Source organism: Xenia sp. Carnegie-2017, unplaced genomic scaffold (assembly GCF_021976095.1).
Source record: "Xenia sp. Carnegie-2017 unplaced genomic scaffold, XeniaSp_v1 HiC_scaffold_20, whole genome shotgun sequence".
Classification (NCBI taxonomy): domain Eukaryota; kingdom Metazoa; phylum Cnidaria; class Anthozoa; order Malacalcyonacea; family Xeniidae; genus Xenia; species Xenia sp. Carnegie-2017.
In genome coordinates this window covers 13,143,501-13,161,589 of record NW_025813483.1, presented here as the reverse complement: position 1 = coordinate 13,161,589, position 18,089 = coordinate 13,143,501, and the positions used below count along the sequence as shown (strand labels likewise).

Here is an 18,089-nt window from a genome sequence, read left to right as displayed (position 1 = left end):
TTTTATAACGTGTAAAAACTTCAATATTTTGAATTTCTGTTTAATTGTCATGTCTTCTCTTCCTTGGAGTCTTTCATGTCCTAATGGAGAAGTTTATTGATGCTGTCCAAGAAAGATGTGATCTAGATATCAACTGCAATGTATGGAAAATAAATTTGGCCATTAACATGATGATTAAATGAAATATTTGAATAATTTTTCTTACCTCCACGTGGAGTTGTTTATGACCTCGGACCTCCCAGCTCAAGATGCTCAGCTGCCTTTCGATTCAGGCTTATTCATTGATTTCATTCGAGAAGGAGGGATGGATTCATTTAGTTTCTCAAAAATATATTTTTGTAAATTATTTCTGTGAAGTGATTCAAGACATTTTGTAGATTTATCTTACTATTTTGAAACCTTGTATGCCAACTGTTTTGGCAGATTGGAAAGTTTATCTTTCACAACGGATTTCTCCCTTGCTTTCATTATTTTCAATACCTATTCTCTAATCAATTTGATAATTTTCATAATTGAAAGAGGAATTAATATGACTTTGTTATATTATTAAGGAACGAACATGGCTGCAAGAGTTATACAAAGTTTTATCAGAAGACATTTACAGGAGGTCTTTGTTCAAAAAATCATGTGTGCAAGTTGCTATTGATGTTGTTAAAGTAATCTTAGAAAAAAACAAAAGAGACGGTTTACCCACTAATCACAAAGTTCTGTCTGTATCTTCTCTCTGTGCCACCTATAAAGATAAAGAATGTTTTACTGGAATATTTGGAAATTCAGAATCATCTCTTTTGAATTCCTCAGAAAATTTTGGTATGTAGTGAACTCCTACATTTTTCTTGTAACACGATAAAAGTCATTCAGGTAACTTTCTTATGTTGTATAAAATTATTGGAGTGAAATGTCAATGTCATTCACAACATTTACAATATTAGGTATAAAGGCAATCTTATCATTGAAGTAATATTTAATTGTTCATATAAATTATCCATAGCCATACTTTTTACTCAAAACCAACCATAATGTAATCCTAGGACCACCCGTGGCACCATATAAAGAATTAGAAATCTATCCTATGATACTATTTGGTATCCTCACAGATGAACCTTCGTCAGATAAATCACTGGTTTTGGAGGCTGGATTTCTCTACCTTGAGGATTCTAAGACTGCAATTTTTTGTAATGTATGATATTTGTGGGGAATGCTACAGGGTGTAGAAATAGTACATTATGACAATGTTGCTTAGCAACAAAATTTACTCTTGGTTCTCTCAGCTGTGCTGTAAATACATTCTGGTAATTCCTTAGATACTAGTCCCATTCCCCCATGCCACCACATGTAACAAGATTACACAATTTCTATCAAGCCATTAATGTATGTATTAAATAATTTAGTTCACAGAGGATTGGTATCCACAGGATTACTCCTTCAAGAAACTGGTTATGTTTACAAAGTGGAACTTTATCAACTCATTTTTCCCACTCTTTGTTTTTGAAAGTAAGAATTCTTGCTCACATTCATTATTTTCAGTACCAACAAAACACTTTAAAACGTTGTCTTTTAATAAAAGGCAGTGTTTTTATTAATTTTGCATTATCCTTTGATCCTAAGTTATCCTTTGACTTTTCACATTGACCATATTTATCCTTTGACTTCTTTGATTTGCACAGCCATTTATGCATCGCTGTCTCTATGCTAGTATTTCTTACCTATGTTATATTTGTTAACTTTAGGCAGCAAAAGAACAAAATCTGATGGCAGAAATCGTTTAAAATACATAGAAGTTATAGAAGAAATAGTTCAACTTGATGGGCAACCATCTTCAGTAGCTCCGGATGCAGTTTCCATAGACACGTACATCAATTTGGAGAATAGTTCTGTGTAGGTTATTTCAAATTTACGAATACAAATACTTAGATTCTGGATTTTTTAACTCAGATTAAAATGAATTCTGGATTCCAAACAATGTGTGACTAGGGATTGGGTGTCTCAAATGTTTGAATCCTAGATTTCATTGTCTGTTTTCATTTATTTAAAACAGATTCCATCTTACTTTAGACACCACAGCATTTTATAAGATTAAATTTCGGTTTTCTTGTATTCAGGAAATTGCCCAGCGAACGTGTGAATATCTATGGAAGTTTAGTTCAACTCAGTTCATCTTTTTCGTAAGTTGTTGGTCTTATAACGTGGAAAGTTTACTTCTCGTTGTTTTTGAAAAAAAACTAAAACTTTCTTTTCGTCAAAACTACCAGAGTGAGTGGAAGGAAACCGTACTTTTTTGCAGAATTTCAATCGTGCAGAACAGAAAAGCGAATTTCTGTTATGTTTAGGGTAAATATTTTCGGTGAATAATAATTAAATTATCATTTAATAGTACTATTATTTGCTATTTACGTAAACATTAGATTATCCCGACAACCTTTACATACACGAGACTGGTGATTTAACGAGATGCCCATTTTCTAGATGACCGCTTTAACAAAGCCGCTCTAAATTACGCTCTTGCCACTTTGTAATTACATATTTTTTATTTTAGCCAAAGATAGAATCATCCCTCACAAAACAAAGTTTTCTTTAAGTATAGCATCGCTTCTTCTTCTTCAGGGCTGTGAATTTGCATCGTGGTATAAACTTATGAAAATTGGTGAAACTTATGTTGTTAGTGATGTGAAGAAGGCCACATTTTGTGTGGAAAAGGCAAGGGTTTTAATGTTTGAATGATAAAATTTTTTTCACTTATTATCGATTTGTTAAATTCAGTTTACGTATTGCTATCTATTGTAGGAAAGTTCATACAAGATAATTATGTTAGGGGCGATCAAAGATACCAAACTTTATATCAAAAATGATGTCAATTCTTTGCATTCGACGCAGCGCAGATCATCTAATGAACAAACACTACTTCAAATGAATGTAACTAAACGGAAAAGATCTGAGACCAAAGATAGTTTGGTACGTCATAATGAGGGTGATACATAAGAAATCAATGTATTTGATCACTTTATAGTTCTACCATGGTGAGGATGATACATAAAAAATCAATGTATTTGCTCACTTTATATTTGAGTCATAGTGAGGTTGATACTAACTTAAGAAATCAATGTACTTGATCACTGTATACTTCTGTCATATTGACGATGATGCATAAGAAATGAATGTACTTAAACTCCTCTTTCTTATGTCAGAGTTCATATCATAACCAGATAAACGGGCTGGCTATGTCACTGTTCACTTATTGCAATTATCAGAACAATTGTTTAATCCAGACGCCATCAAAAAGAAGAAGGGATGATACATGTTCAACAGAAAGGTTTACAAACGAACCAATAAGAAGAAATCAATATGTTTTCTCACCGCCAATCACGTATGAGGTAATGCTTTATTCAGTGGTCTTTTGGTGGATGAATTCAACTGGTTGCTATGACATTTTTCCCTTTTTAGGGAGTCATTACAAATTCGGTGAATGCTGATTTTGGAATCTACGAAATCGATAACCGATTTAAGTAAGACGTGAATTATTTAATGTAGTTCAAGTTTAGGTTTCAAGTGTTAGGTGAACAACCAAGTTCAATTTTTGGACAAAATTTTTTCTTGACATACTTTTTTTGTTTTTTCAAAACGATGACGTAGTGCTTCGTTTCAATGCCAGTTTTTTCTTTTCATTGCCTTTCCTTGTTTTGTGCGTTTATTCAATTAACAAAGACCATTAAAATATAAGGACTTAAGTTTATATGTTGAAGAATACAGTAGTTTATATTTGTGAACGTCAGTCATACATATCAACGTCTTTTGTTGTTTTTTTCCCCCGTGAAGATTGTATTTACACTACGCTCCGTGTAAACATTATGCGTGTGGCTTCAGGATTGGTATGACAGTAAAACTCTACAACGTTCATCTTTGTAAACATGGTGAGGTAAGAAACGCCTTTCATTAAGCATTTTTCATTGGCCTTTTCTTTATCGAAGTTTGTTGAGATCTGTAATACTAGTTTCTGAATCGTCGTCCTTTATAGAAAATTATTGGTTTGGTGGCTTGTTATCTATCGACTGTACGAATTTTGAAACACTCCAAAATCAATTCACCATTTCAGGTATAGTTTAATAGTTTCACAAGCTAAGGTTTCTTGTCTTTTCCATGTTGCCTCATCGCTTGGCGTTGCATCGTAACGATAGCCACTGTGAGTCTCAGATTTTCAATTAATGATGAGTATATTTTGTTGCAGTACTTCATTCCTGGATTAAAATATTTGACAACTACTTGCATTCGAATGTCCTTCATCGATTTTTTAAAAGTTCTTGATCTGGTCGAAAGTCTCGGGAAGAAATTCGACACAAAATTGAGGTGCATTTTCTTTGCTAGCATGAGATGTCACCTGTGTAATTTGACTTCAAAATTTAAGTGGTAATTCATGATTCAAATATTTTATGTTGTAGTGAGGCTGACATTCTCGCTCCAATGAACTTCAGCGACAGGTACATATCTCCTTGACAATAAAATTAACGTTAGTCTTCAAGTCTTGGTTTACTTTGAATGACTTTAACTCGCATTCTTGACAGAGGCAGACCATCAATTTTATCGCATGTTTTGTCCATGGATTCATTGAAGGTGAATCGAGATATTCATCAAGAGTTCTTCTGTCGACCTCATCAGTGTATTGTGTTATCACCACCCCGAGGACTGGGGCTGCCATGCGCACCAACGTTACGAGATATTCTCAGTTCTGTCGATAGTTTGATGAACAGCGACACTAATATGTCAAAAGCTCTGTATTCCTGGAGTCATGAGGTGTTTGCTCAGGAAGATTTAAAGTTGAACGAGAACTTTGTGAGTAGTTTTGTACAGCATAACAGCTAGATATGCAGATATATTTTGTACAACAAAACAGCTAGCTCTTTGAATAAACACGAAAAGCAAATGAGACCAAATATTGGGGGTCTGGTCACAGCATTATATTTAGAACTTTGGAGTGACGGAAGCGCTTTTTTGTTAAAGTTTATTTTAAAAGAAGTATTTCAAAGTATGATGTTAGATGAGAATAAAAACTTGTCGTTTTCGACTTTTGTTGATATATGGAGCCAGTTCTCACGAGGATGTACATAGAACTTGTACATATTTATTTTATAGGTGTTACTTGGATGGTTGGATCATGAAAAGGACAAGGGAAGGTTGTATTATTGTGATAATACTGCTCGCATACCATGTCTGGTTACTTATCCACAAACATCAAAAGTAATTCACGAATGTAGTGATGAATGTACTATAAGGTGAATATCCAGTTTTTCAAACATCGGTCAGTTGGTTTTGATTATACATGAAGTTTTCATTCTTGTGGTCTGTTACACGAAGCCCGTATAGCGTTGCTGAGCGTACTTTTCACACGCAATAAAAGTTTTTTCGCTTTATTCAATCAATCAGAGTAGAACTAATTTTATTTTTTGACAATTACATTTAGTCGCTAGGACGAAAACGTGCATAAAAGAAATCTTGCAAGATATAACTCAAATTTTTGTTCATCCATAGGCAAGTCAGCAAAAAGAAAATTTTTGATGATGAACTGACGACAAATTGTCCTTTGCTACAGACAAGGCACCTTGGTGCAATACTTAAAGTTGAACGCTTTGAAATTATTGCCGAACGTTTTAGCTCCCTTAAATTGATACACCGAAGAGACATGGACGGCGAGAATTCGCTCAGGAAAGTTTATTTAAAATTTTCAATTCCAGATGTTAAAATGATCGGGAGTGTTTTAAAAAAAACTGGAAAAAAGGCACCTGGTAATGACGTATTAACGGAGGTCGCCTCTGGCGGAATGAGCCCGCTGTCTCGAGGCCAACAATCATTGATCCTTGTCATGTTATCTTCCTCGTACGCTACAAGGATTATGAGATGGTGAAAATTACAGACGACCATTCTACAACAACTGCATGTGTACATGGTTTTATCCTTCAAAAACATACAACCATTAATAATCCAAAAAGGGGCAATAAGTCTGCCAAAGCACGATCCAACATGGTGACTTTCACATCGTACAAGAAACAGCAGGTTGTCATTGAACTAAACAATAATTGTTACTGGCTGGACTTGCTTCATCCGGGTCGTTTCTATTGCATTGTTGATAATAGTCATGGGAACAAGGAAAGCCCAATGGCTAACGCATTAAAAGCTCAGACTCCTGTGATTCGTATGAACTTAGATATGAACATCTCAGAAATAGACATAAAAAAGATTGGCGCCAAAGATGACAACTCGTGGCTTTGCTCGTGGTATAAGTTAGCTAAGGAACAGATCAATGTCGATAATGTTCGAGCTGTTCTTCTGTCTTTGGAAATTGAAAATCCTTTGAATAAAACGTCTCGGTAAGTTGTTGATTTTGTCGAAGTGATAATTGATTACACTTGGAGATTTACGAAGTCATCATTAAAATCATACTGTATCGTATGATTTGTCATGATTTCATCTTGGAAGCTCATCCCTTCTTTAGATCGTTCAGCAGTCTCATCTCCTTTTGTGGTTTAATCTTGTCACGTGATACTGTTCCATCCAATGATTTGGTAAAATTAGAATGCCCTAGCTTACTTAGCAATCAACTGTTCGTCCCTTTTTCTGGTCGAATATCAATTGCAAGGGCTTCTGACCTTTCACTGGGATTTTATTACCTTGGCAGACGTAGGATTGTATTGACCATTCGTGATGTCATCACTAAAGATACTGTAAAAGTGTATTTAGATTTCTCGAGTCGTACATACCCCATGGGTCTTTTGCCGGGTGCTGTCGTCACATTACGTCATTTAAAACAACATGTATCTAGACAAGGTATGATATTATTCTGTTGGTTTGTTTTAGCTATTTTATAACATAAGAATTCATACTCGTCACATTGAAAGAAAAAAGAAAAAAATTTCAAAAATTCCAGCGAAGATCTTTAATATACGAATGTCTTTTAGGAGTTTCATCAGTAAACTTGAATTTTAAATTTAAGTTCATCAATAATGATTTTTACTTTGAAAATTTAAATGACTGATGGTGTTTGTTGGATGCAGACAATAGATCGTACATGTTGATTGATCTCTAGCAAAGATAACTGGGACACTGCCAAGTCTGTGTTTCGTTTTCATACTTTTCATACAATAACATTACATTTGTTTGTATTTTTTGATATTCTATATTTTTCTTCTTGCAGGCAACATTTACTTTACATTTGAAGCATGCTCGAATATCGAAGTCCAGAGTTTGCCATCAACGTCATGTCATGTGACCGATGACGTCGTGGAAGCTCCAACTAACATCCCATGTCGCTACATTATCGACTACTACAATCTCCAAACATGTGGCAAAATATTGTACTCGTTATCTTACATCCAGTGCCGTATAGTCGCCGTACAGAAGGTTTCACTAACATGGACTTGCATGAAATGTGGTTGGATGCCTAACCTTTGCTATTGTCACGTGTCTGGAACTAATCAAAGTTGGCTTTTTAAAGGATCAGTGAGGTTAAGTTATTTTCTCGAAGTCCAGTAACTCTTAATCTTATCCTAATATCCTTTTTTAGTATCACTAATATGCTGATTTATGACTTTAGCATATTGGTACTTAAAACTAACCCATAATTTTTCATACTTGGCTATGACCGACATATTTGTTAGAAATTTGGTTAGAGATGACTTTTGTGTATTTGTCGGACACCCATTCTAGGAGATCTGTATAGCTCGATGTTGAAATATTACTATGAGATTCTGTTCATTAAAATATAGCATTTGTTTCCGTTTAATAATATTCAGTTTCAAAAATGTTTTTCTTTCTTGTTTTAGTTGTGTCGTTGAAGATGGTTCGGGTGAAGCGACAATTTATTTGATGACGAAAACTGATAAGAACGCTGTTACTTATCAATGAATCAAAATGGCGGGAACTTATACAATTGGCTAAGGAAAACGATGGCATTTGTTATCAAAGATCAGCTTATTGGAAGGTATTGTCTTTGCTGAGATTTATCATGATGAAAAATCAAAGTATTTATTAATAAAAACTTTTAGGTCTTTGTTCAATTCTCCACTTTGCTTCCGCAAATTTCTAAGTTGTACAATGACTCATTGCTAGCAAGTGAAACATTGTTATTGCAGAACTGCTTAACTTGCTTCATCACGACGAATTTGATGTTCTCTATGCCTCTGTTTAACTTCGTTTAATGTTCACTTTACTTCAGTGTGAAAGAGCTGAGCGCGAAAGTAAGATTGACCACAAATTGTTCGCTGTGGTGACGTCGTCTAAGATCTTTCGGCGAATCAAAGTTTTATGCAAACAATTTAAATTAACGCCATTGGAAGGTTTGTAATTTTTGACATGTACAATCCATATAAACTATTGTTTGTCCATTCTAGTGTCATCATCGGGAGCGATCCTATGTTGAATCTTGAGTCCATATGTACGCCAGTCTAGTGTCTTCATCAGGAGTGATCTGTTGTTGAATTATGATTCCTTATATACTCCTGTCTAGTGTCTTCATCAATAGTGATCTGATGTTGAAACTCGAGTCCTTATATACTCTGATCTAGTGTCTTCGTCAGGAATGATCTGTTGTTTAATTATGATTCCATGTATACTCCAGTGTAGTATCTTCATCAAGAGTTATCTTATTTTAAAATTAAGTTCATATATACAGTCTTCGCTAGACGTAATTTAATGTCAATCTAATTCTTTTCTTTTTTCTTATGATTATTGTACTTTTTTCATTATTCCGTGTTTTATTAGGCAAAGACACGAGAACTATTCGAGTGGATGGTAAAGAATTTACAACAAATGTCCCGGCAAAAATTACGTTAAACGCACTTGAAGTTCACGAAGTACAAACATTAAATGACATAAGAAAACACGTCGCTTCTGTACGTCTTGGGAAGAATTAATTTTCTGTTATATTTGCCATGCATTATTTAAGTTTTGTTTTGTTCACTAAAATTCACAATAATGTAACGTAATTTAATCGATTAATCAGTTTAATCATTGATTAATCATTAAATAATGAACGTGATCAATTGATTATTCTATGTTTATTCACTAAAGCTAATAGTCAGTATTTTTTGATTTTTAAATTTAATATATAGTATTAACAAGAAAATGAATAATAAATTAATTTTTTGTATGACGGCATTTATTGTCTTACGTGCCCACAATCCTTGTGAGCTGCTGGCTGCTGCTGTAGGTAAACTTCATATAATAATTGTTAATGTATTGTTTGTTTATCACAAGTACAGGTAAATATGATGGAAAGTTCTTCTTCCGAAAGTGACGGAGACATAAAAATTGTTTCCAAATCTTTAAACACGAGATCAAGGCTTGTTACTGACGATGAAGACGATGCAACAGCCACAACTACATGTAATAACCAGGAAAGACTGGAATTAAACCAAAAAACTCCCGAGCGTCAAGATGTTTTTATTGGTACAGCTATAGGTACTCGCAGTTCTGAACGCCTAAAGAAGAAGTTACAAAGAGAATACAAGCCTCCATCCAAAAAAAAGATTTTGGACAGTATAACGGGAAGCAACATTAATTATACAGATATTCGATTGCTACGAAGATCAACAAATAAATTCATAAAAGGGTAAACGCTCTGTTTAAAGTTACGATATATTACAAGTAAGGCCATCTTAACAGTTAAACGTACATAAAAACAGTAAGTAAAACCAGCATGGTGTAATTTTGATGAAATACAGAAAATGTTGAATTAGTTTGATTTGGTAATATTGAATGTATTCATTCAGTCAGGCACAGCTGAATTTGAGCAGGTTGGCTCATAGGCCTTCAGGATTTTTAAATGAGGTTCATTTTTCTACTAATTATTTTAGTAGAAAATTCAGCAGCACAATGTCACTTTTAATTTGATAAACAATTTTCTACAATACACTCCGACTCTTCTACTGCCTTTCCAACAACCTTTGCACCTCTATAAAACAAATATACACCTATTTTCAACCAGCACATTATCACTGTAATGTTTTTACATATATGTTTCTACAATGTGTCCTCTCCCCATTTTTGTGATCTTTTTAATTTGCCTAGTTGTAATTGAATTGTGGTAGTGAAGATAATTTATAAACATCGGTCTTTAAGACCTTTCTAAATGAATCATGGAAAATGTGTTATTGATATAAACAATCAATAATACATACAATGATATTTAGAAACAATCAAAATTATGCATACAATGATGTTAAGAAAAGATTTCATTTTTAATTCCAATACAGGCACATATGCCTTATTGATTTTTACCACTAGTATATTATAATTTTCACGGCGCAATTTTAGACAAAGTCCCTATGTTACGGACAAATATGATATCTACAGTACGGACTACAGCGATCTTTCCAATTTTATTGATGACTCTGAGCTGGTAACAAAAGTACAAAGGAAAGGTTCAAAATGTTTTGAAAAAAGTTTGCCAAATGATAAAAGAATTGTGGATAAAATGGAGAATGATTTAAACTCTGCTTCTGATAATGATAGTGATTGTAAAACAAAAAGGAAAGACAAGAAAAAGAGAGTTGAACTCACTTCTGATGAGGATAGTGATTATAGGACAAGAAGGAAAGACAAGAAAAAGAGAGTTGAACTCACTTCTGATAGTGACAGTGATTGTAAAACAAAAAGGAAAGACAAGAAAAAGAGAGTTGAACTCACTTCTGATGAGGATAGTGATTATAGGACAAGAAGGAAAGGCAGGAAAAAAGGAGTTGAACTCACTTCTGATGAGGATAGTGATTATAGGACAAGAAGGAAAGGCAGGAAAAAAGGAGCTGAACTCACTTCTGATAGTGATAGTGATTGTAAAACAAAAAGGAAAAGCAAGAAAAAGAGAGTTGAACTCACTTCTGATAGTGATAGTGATTGTAAAACAAAAAGGAAAAGCAAGAAAAAGAGAGTTGAACTCACTTCTGATGAGGATAGTGATTGTTGGACGAGAGAGAAGGTTGAGAAAAAGAGAGCTGATAACTCAGACTCAGATAATGGTAATCCGATATCTTGTAAGCAAAAACAAAATTCAACTCAAACACTTCTATCAAGTGAGGATATGGAAAATGAAAAATTGATGTCACTGGAAATACAGCGTAGGCGATCTAGCAGGAAAACATCTCAAAGAAAACGTAACGAAAAGATTCATTTGGAGAAGTTTGCCTTGGAAAGAAAGAAGAAGAAAGACAAACAAGAGCTCCGTAACAATTTAAATCAATCGAAAGATATTGTTGAACAGATGAATTCAACGTGTGTTGACGTTTATGGTGAAGATGATCTTGATGTTATAATGGACGAATATGAAGTTTATGGCAGTTCTTCTGACGTGTCTATAGACAACGATGAAAATGTTGGACGTTTTAAAATCATTGAAGAAAATGAATCAGATAAAGAATTCATCGTTGATGACAATGGTGATGATTTGGAGACCGATAGCGATATGAAAAAATCACATTTGAATAACGTTAAGACGTATGAAAGACTTAAAACGTTGGAAGAGTCGGACGATAGTACAGACGAGATAATTATCGATAAGACGATGTTGGGTCTATTCGAAGCCATTGAAAGAAATGACGTGACCTTTGTCAAAACAACATTGCAAAGCGATCCTAGTTTTATCAATGAAATCGGTTATAAAAGGCGAACTCCTCTACATCATGCTGTGATACATGGATCAGTTGATGTTGCGAGACTTTTACTTGATTTCAAAGCTTTTTTACATGCAGTCGATTCTCTTTCTTTGCTTCCTATTGTCTATGCAATTTGCTTGGGACAAAGTGAATGTCTTAAAGTTCTTCTCGAATATGAAGACCTGAACAATGTGAATAACATTTGTCAAGAAAGATTAAAGCAAGGTTTGCTGCATGCTGTGATTTGTCGTAGAACTATTTTGTTAAAAGAATTCAATACAACTGATGATGAGATGTTGTTGGCATGTATCAAGATACTTAAAGATTACAACTGCATAAGTTTTTTCGAATTAATGGCTGAGAAGGACCATCAAGGATTTACACCGTTTATGGTCGCAATTGCAACTGGAAATTCGCAGGTAAACGATCCTTTGTCTTTTTGCAATAAAATAAACCATCTTGTGAAGGGGCATTCTCATCTGACCTGCATGTGTCAGTGTAGTTAGTGCATTTACAATGCATAAAGATGACTTCATTGATAGGAAAAATTGCTGAGGACTAAGGATTAGTCTCACCAAGAGTATCTTTTTATTAATGTTTTTTGTCTGTGTAGTGCGTGGAGTATTTTTTGAGAAATGGTGCTTCACTTGATGACACAAGTTGTTGCAAAAATGGAGGAAGCCTGCTTCATTTTGCCACTGAGCATTCTTCTTCAGTGGAAGACCCAGATAAAGCACTTTGTCTTAAAGAGTTACTCAAGACATCTTTGCTGACGAAGATTGATGATAATGATGACTCAGGTCTCATATTGTTTCTTTTACACTTCTTCATTCAAAGGAATCATATCGTTTTGCAGTCATATAGAGTTTCATTCACTGAGTAGTTGTAACATTTACGTACAATAGTGCTCATTTTTTATTTTTTTTTTTTGCCAGCATGTAGACGGTCTGTATCAATCGAAACAGGCTTTGTTTTTGAAACAACTCCAACAATGTAATAAAAAGTACATTTGTCGTTTCAGGATACACACCATTGATGTATGCTGTCCAGTGTGGTTATCATTGTTGTGTTTCGGCGTTGTTGGAGGCAGGAGCTTCTGTCCATTGTAGAGTAGGTATCTTCCCTAATGTCAGAACTTTGTCCGCTAGAATGTTTTATATCAGTATAGAAATACTTAAACTCACAGGAAGTGGTCTGAGAAAGAATCATTTGTATTCAAAATATGATGTAAATTAACAAATTCTTTACAGGACAGTTATGGAACGACAAGTCTTCATCTCGCTGCCGCCAGTGGTGACACTTGTTGTGTTCAATTGCTTCTTGATAGCGGTCATCAAGTTGACTGTCTTGATTGCCATGGCTGGCCTCCCTTACTTTACGCTAACTTTGCGGCTCAAGAGAGCTGTGTTCTTTCTCTTATGAAACCAAATCCAAGACAGATATTTGTGCTTGGAGACTTATTAGAAAGGGGAAAATCTGAAGCAGCAAAAGAACGAAATTTTAAGGTCTGTTGTCAACTTCGAGCTGTCCTTCAAGCATATCTTTTGCTGTTTATCAATTTCCAAAGTAAACCAGGGTATCTTTTCGTGTGCCCTGAAGCCTCAAAAATTAATTAAGTATATTAGTTTAAGTAGTATTGATGGCTTTAATTATCAGACTTTCCTGACACAAACGTTTCATATTTTTTCATGCTCTTTATGATAAATAGAGTGCTCTGATTCTCTGTTTTCTTCATTTTTTTGATACTGACATACTTCATCCTCCAAGGTTGTTAAAGATTTGCTCGTTGCATTGGCAAACCAAGACGCTTATTATCGAGTCTTCAACGATTTTATTCGACTCCATCCGGGGTTTCTCGATATTCATGACTCTGGTTTACTGCACGATACATGGAAGGCGTTACTGGACTATGACAATAAACTCAAATGGTTCAGTAGAAAGTTAAAAAAACTAAAGTAAGTCTTGATTAACATCACAAGTCAACCCAAAATTTTGCAGTGACAAATCTAGGGTACTTCAAAATATATTACTGTATCTGATTTTTGCAAGTCTTTACATTCTCAAAACCAATAGTTTTGTTCTTAATGTATTTTGCATTTAAAATTGATCAATTTAAAATTGGTCGTAGTCATTGCAAGTAATCTGACGTTGAACTGTGTCTTCTGTGAATTATGTAATATCGAAACTTTAGTCCTTTTGTCAATACTTTAGTGTCTTCATCAGAAGTGATCTGATATTAATACTTACTTCATTTGAATTGATCTGATAATGAAAAAAAAATGCTTTCCTTACACGTCCCCTTATGCAATGCTTCATCAGGAGTGATCTGATGTTCAAAATTCAATCTTTGTAGCCTAGTGTTTTCTGTGTAGTCTATTTTTACGTTCGGCAATTATTTTAGATTTCTTTCATCCTAGTTTGTTTTTGTTGTGTTTAGCAAAACTAGTGGCGATATTATACACCTAAATGTTGATCGTTCGACGATATTTGAGAGCGCTATGAAAAAACTTCAACATTACGATGGTGTAGCGTTAAGGAATAGTAATCTCATTGTAACCTTCAAAAACGAAGAAGGTGTGTACATATATGATTTTGGAATTCACTGTACTGACTATTGCTTGAGATTTGAGATCAAACCTCTTAATTATTTGCTGTCGCGTTTTCTAGGGATATGTACTGGTCCAAAAAGGGAGTTCTTTGTAAATGTATGTAAAGACATTCTGAATGAACGTTACAAACTATTTTATTGTAATGACGATAACCAATACAGGTTTGTAAAATTTTCATTTTTATTAATTTTTATAAATATTTTAGTTTATTTTCTTTTTTTACTTTGATGTAGTTTTTTTCCAAATACATACTTTATAAATGAACATCGTGAGCCAAGCCTGTTAGCGACTGAAGATGAGAAGTTCAAACATCAGTCACGAAACTTGCCCAGTATTCACGAAAGTTCTAACAACGGCATCAAATGTCGTATAGAAGCATCCGAGATAAATTCCAAACGACTCAGGGTTTTAGGAAATATTATCGGAAAGGCGATTTTTGATGGCTTTTTTGTTAACTTCCATCTTTGTAAGCCTCTTGTAAAGCAGGTATGTAAAGGTAACAAATATTTTATATTGCTTTCCGTTTGGAGGTGACGTCATTCTCCCTTGTCTTCTCTATTAATAGAAGTAAATTTTGGTTTTCATTTAAGAAGAAGTTGCACGTGATGAGAAGTTTGCCTCAGTGCATCGTTTCCTTTAATTTTATTGCTATCTTTGTTTTGGATTTGTAGCTGTCTTTGTTTCGGTTTTTAATAGTTTTTTTATAAACTGTTCGTATTCACCATGGCAAATACGTTATTTGGGGCAAAATTTAAGTTTTTATCACAAGCACGAGTTTGTTTTAGAAATATTTTATACGACTAATGGTTGCAGTTGATGAAAATGAATTATAAAATAAACACAATGAAACGCGTGCGCTGATTGGTCTAGAGCTGAGTTTGCATTATCCAGTGCAAAGCACACCTGAGCTCAACCAATCAAATCAATCTAAACAATCAATCAGTCAAAGAGAGTTTTCAAATCGATCATGAATACATTTTAGAGGAAAAATTAAAATGTTTGTCTTTTTTCGCATTATTGTTATTTTATAAAAGAAATAAGAGATGTTTTTCGTGTTTGCCTTGGCTTATGCAAACCTCGGAGACGTTTGTAAGAACTCTCGAGCAGGTGCAACCCTCGACCTTCGGTCTCGGACTTGCACTGATATGCTCTCGAGTTCTCCCAAAGGTCTCCTCGGTTTGCATAAGCCTGTGCAAACACAGTAAACATCTTTTATTTCTTAAATGAAAGGTGGCAGACCAATGAAATGTTACACTAAGTACAATTCTTTCAAAAAATACGAATTTCTGTTTATTCGTTAAGATTACTTCTGGTAATTTTATTTGTGAAAGCTCTATTACGTATTAAATTCTTAGTTTCCTAATCCGGAATAATTATTGCTTGTGGTTTTCTGTTTTGTTGGTAATCATGAAAAAAAACTTTTGTGATTTTTCTACTCATCTTTATAGATTCTTGGAATTAAACTCAAGCATCCTGATGATTTGATTTTCTTGGATTATGAACTACATAAGAATCTTGTTTATGCATTGGAAAATGACGTTGATGATCTTTATACTTCATGTTTACTTGATGTAAAAAATCCGTGGAACAATGAGGTTTCGACATTGGAACTTTTTCCATCTGAAAGAAACGAAAACATTTTGAACAATAAAAATAAGGTATGTTATAACAGTTATGACATTTCATACTTTTTTTTTATTGATTTTGTTTGATTTTTTGTTCGTTTGATTTTTTATTTCTATATTTTTCACAATTTACTAGTTTGCCTTCTAAAGAATGTATTACCAATATCTCACATAACTTACTGTGCCTGCCTGTTTTCCTATTCCCTACCTATCCTGCCCAATTACCTTCCTTACCTGCCCCCTTTTAAACTTTGTGTGGCCCATTCCCCACCTAGTCTGTCCCATTCCTTACCTTGTTTTCTCCATTTGCTATGTAACCTTTCCCATCCCCTTTTTTGTCTCTCCCATTCCCTAGCTAACCTCTCGCATCCTCTACCCCGTGTGATCCATTCCTTACCTTATCAGTCTCATGTGCCGGGTCATTCCTTACTTTATCTGCTTTATTTTTTATTTCAAGTGCATTAAACTTTTTTTTCAGGTGGAGTACGTTAATTTAGTATCCCGTTATAAACTCGTTGACCTCATTGCTAATGAACTGATAACGCTTCGTGAGGGAATTCACGAGGTCAGTTGTTTATCAAATTGATGAAAACATTTCAGTCACTTTTTTTGTGTTCAAAAGTTTAGAAATGTGACAAAACTTGATGCTTTTCAGGTGATACCAAAGTCGTTACTCGGTTTGTTCACTGCTGATGAATTCTCTCTTCTTATAAACGGAGTCGAGAAAATTGACGTTGAAGATTGGCGAAATAATACCACTGTAAGTCATGGCATCCCTAACATTAGTGTGTTCACAACTATTCCACTATCTTGTTCTTATTACGACATCATCTGTATTTCTATTTCATGACCTTATCAGTATGAACCGAAGGACGCAGTCGTCACATGTGAGGAAGTCAAGTGGTTCTGGGATGTCGTAAGCAAATTAAAGGAGGACGAGAAGGCCCTTCTGTTGAAATTTAGTACGGGTTCACCATGTTTACCTGCGGGAGGTTTTGCCCAGTTGCAGGTTTGTGAATTTTGTGTAGGTTAAATGTTCATAGCTATATATTTGTGATGATCAATTGGACCTTTTTGAGTAAATCGTTTCAACCCGGGAGTATCGAAACATGTTTGTGGATGAAGATCGTCCAGGTTAGTAGAGTCCTAAGAAGGACTGTTGGTATTGATGTAGACTGACGTTTCGACAACCTTAGCGGTAGTCATCTTCGGAGTCAAGAAGAGTCAAGTGACTTGACGAGTATTGTGAATAACTTATATGAAATTTCCTTATTGAAGTTCATGTTCCTTCATTCACAGGGTCTTAATGGGACAACTTCATTTCACGTGAGGATAACGAATGCAGTGAACAAGGTATATGAATTTTTTTGCAAGGCTGAGCAAAACAGCCAGTGTTTCTAGTTTTCAAACGCGAAATTTCGTTTATTTTTCTCAACAGCGCTGAATAATAACATGTTTTTCTCATTTAGATCCCAACATCGTCGACGTGTTTCAATCTACTGAAGCTACCGCATTATAGCAGTCGAAAAGACTTGAAAGATAAGTTGATGATAGCTATTAGACACGGCACCGAAGGCTTTTCCTTTGCATAATATTATACTGCACAGTTTACAGTGCGGGGAAAGCTCTTCAATAGCATAGGCATGCACTTTTTTAGACAGCAGGTGTCTGTTGCGAGAAGTCTGGTTAGCGCTTTCCATAGATTTTTGACTTTCCTAACAAAACAAAAACACTTGTAACAATCAGATTATAATCCAGTATTTCGTAAATTTCGCATATGTATTTTGAAAAATATGTTTGCTACTACAGTCGGCAGTTGACAGACTCTAAAATTTTCATAAACGTTATAATCTGTGCATTCCCTACTGCATAAACTGGAAATGATTATACGTGCGCATGCCTCATAAATAATATATTAATAATTTATGCATGAAAACGTCAATATATATATTACTCTTAAATTGCACTTTAAAGACTTAATTTCTTTATATTTCGGTATGCTTAAAACATGCTCCTGCAGCACTCTTTGGAAGAACCATGCATCCTAACGCCGTTGTCTTATTTGTAATCTTTTTAACACCAGGTCTCTAATAGTTTTTTTCGACTCATTATTCATTCCCTCAAAAATCTAAGAATAATAATGTTTCTGAAAATGGCTTAAAATAGGAAAAAATGTTGCGTTCTATTAGTTTATTGAATTGCTTCTGTTCTCATATTTCAAG

At 34.4% G+C, this 18,089-nt stretch overlaps 1 protein-coding gene across 1 annotated transcript; it reads left to right on the top strand.

Moving 5' to 3' along the window:
• Positions 1-19: 19 nt before the first annotated feature.
• On the top strand, positions 20-17,833 carry LOC124441721. Its single transcript, XM_046992189.1, has 39 exons — positions 20-140; positions 552-810; positions 1,032-1,180; positions 1,392-1,494; positions 1,731-1,878; positions 2,103-2,165; positions 2,253-2,331; positions 2,605-2,697; positions 2,785-2,952; positions 3,267-3,371; positions 3,442-3,503; positions 3,814-3,913; positions 4,013-4,090; positions 4,223-4,341; positions 4,434-4,472; positions 4,557-4,824; positions 5,125-5,264; positions 5,521-5,889; positions 5,979-6,356; positions 6,482-6,813; positions 7,181-7,490; positions 7,809-7,875; positions 8,201-8,321; positions 8,746-8,876; positions 9,231-9,595; positions 10,300-12,052; positions 12,247-12,433; positions 12,655-12,743; positions 12,884-13,138; positions 13,401-13,588; positions 14,071-14,207; positions 14,301-14,403; positions 14,476-14,728; positions 15,691-15,900; positions 16,346-16,432; positions 16,523-16,627; positions 16,727-16,876; positions 17,167-17,220; positions 17,337-17,833. Exons 1-39 carry the CDS (start codon positions 84-86, stop codon positions 17,457-17,459), a joined length of 7,797 nt encoding a protein of 2,598 aa, XP_046848145.1. The 5' UTR covers positions 20-83; the 3' UTR covers positions 17,460-17,833.
• Positions 17,834-18,089: the final 256 nt, after the last annotated feature.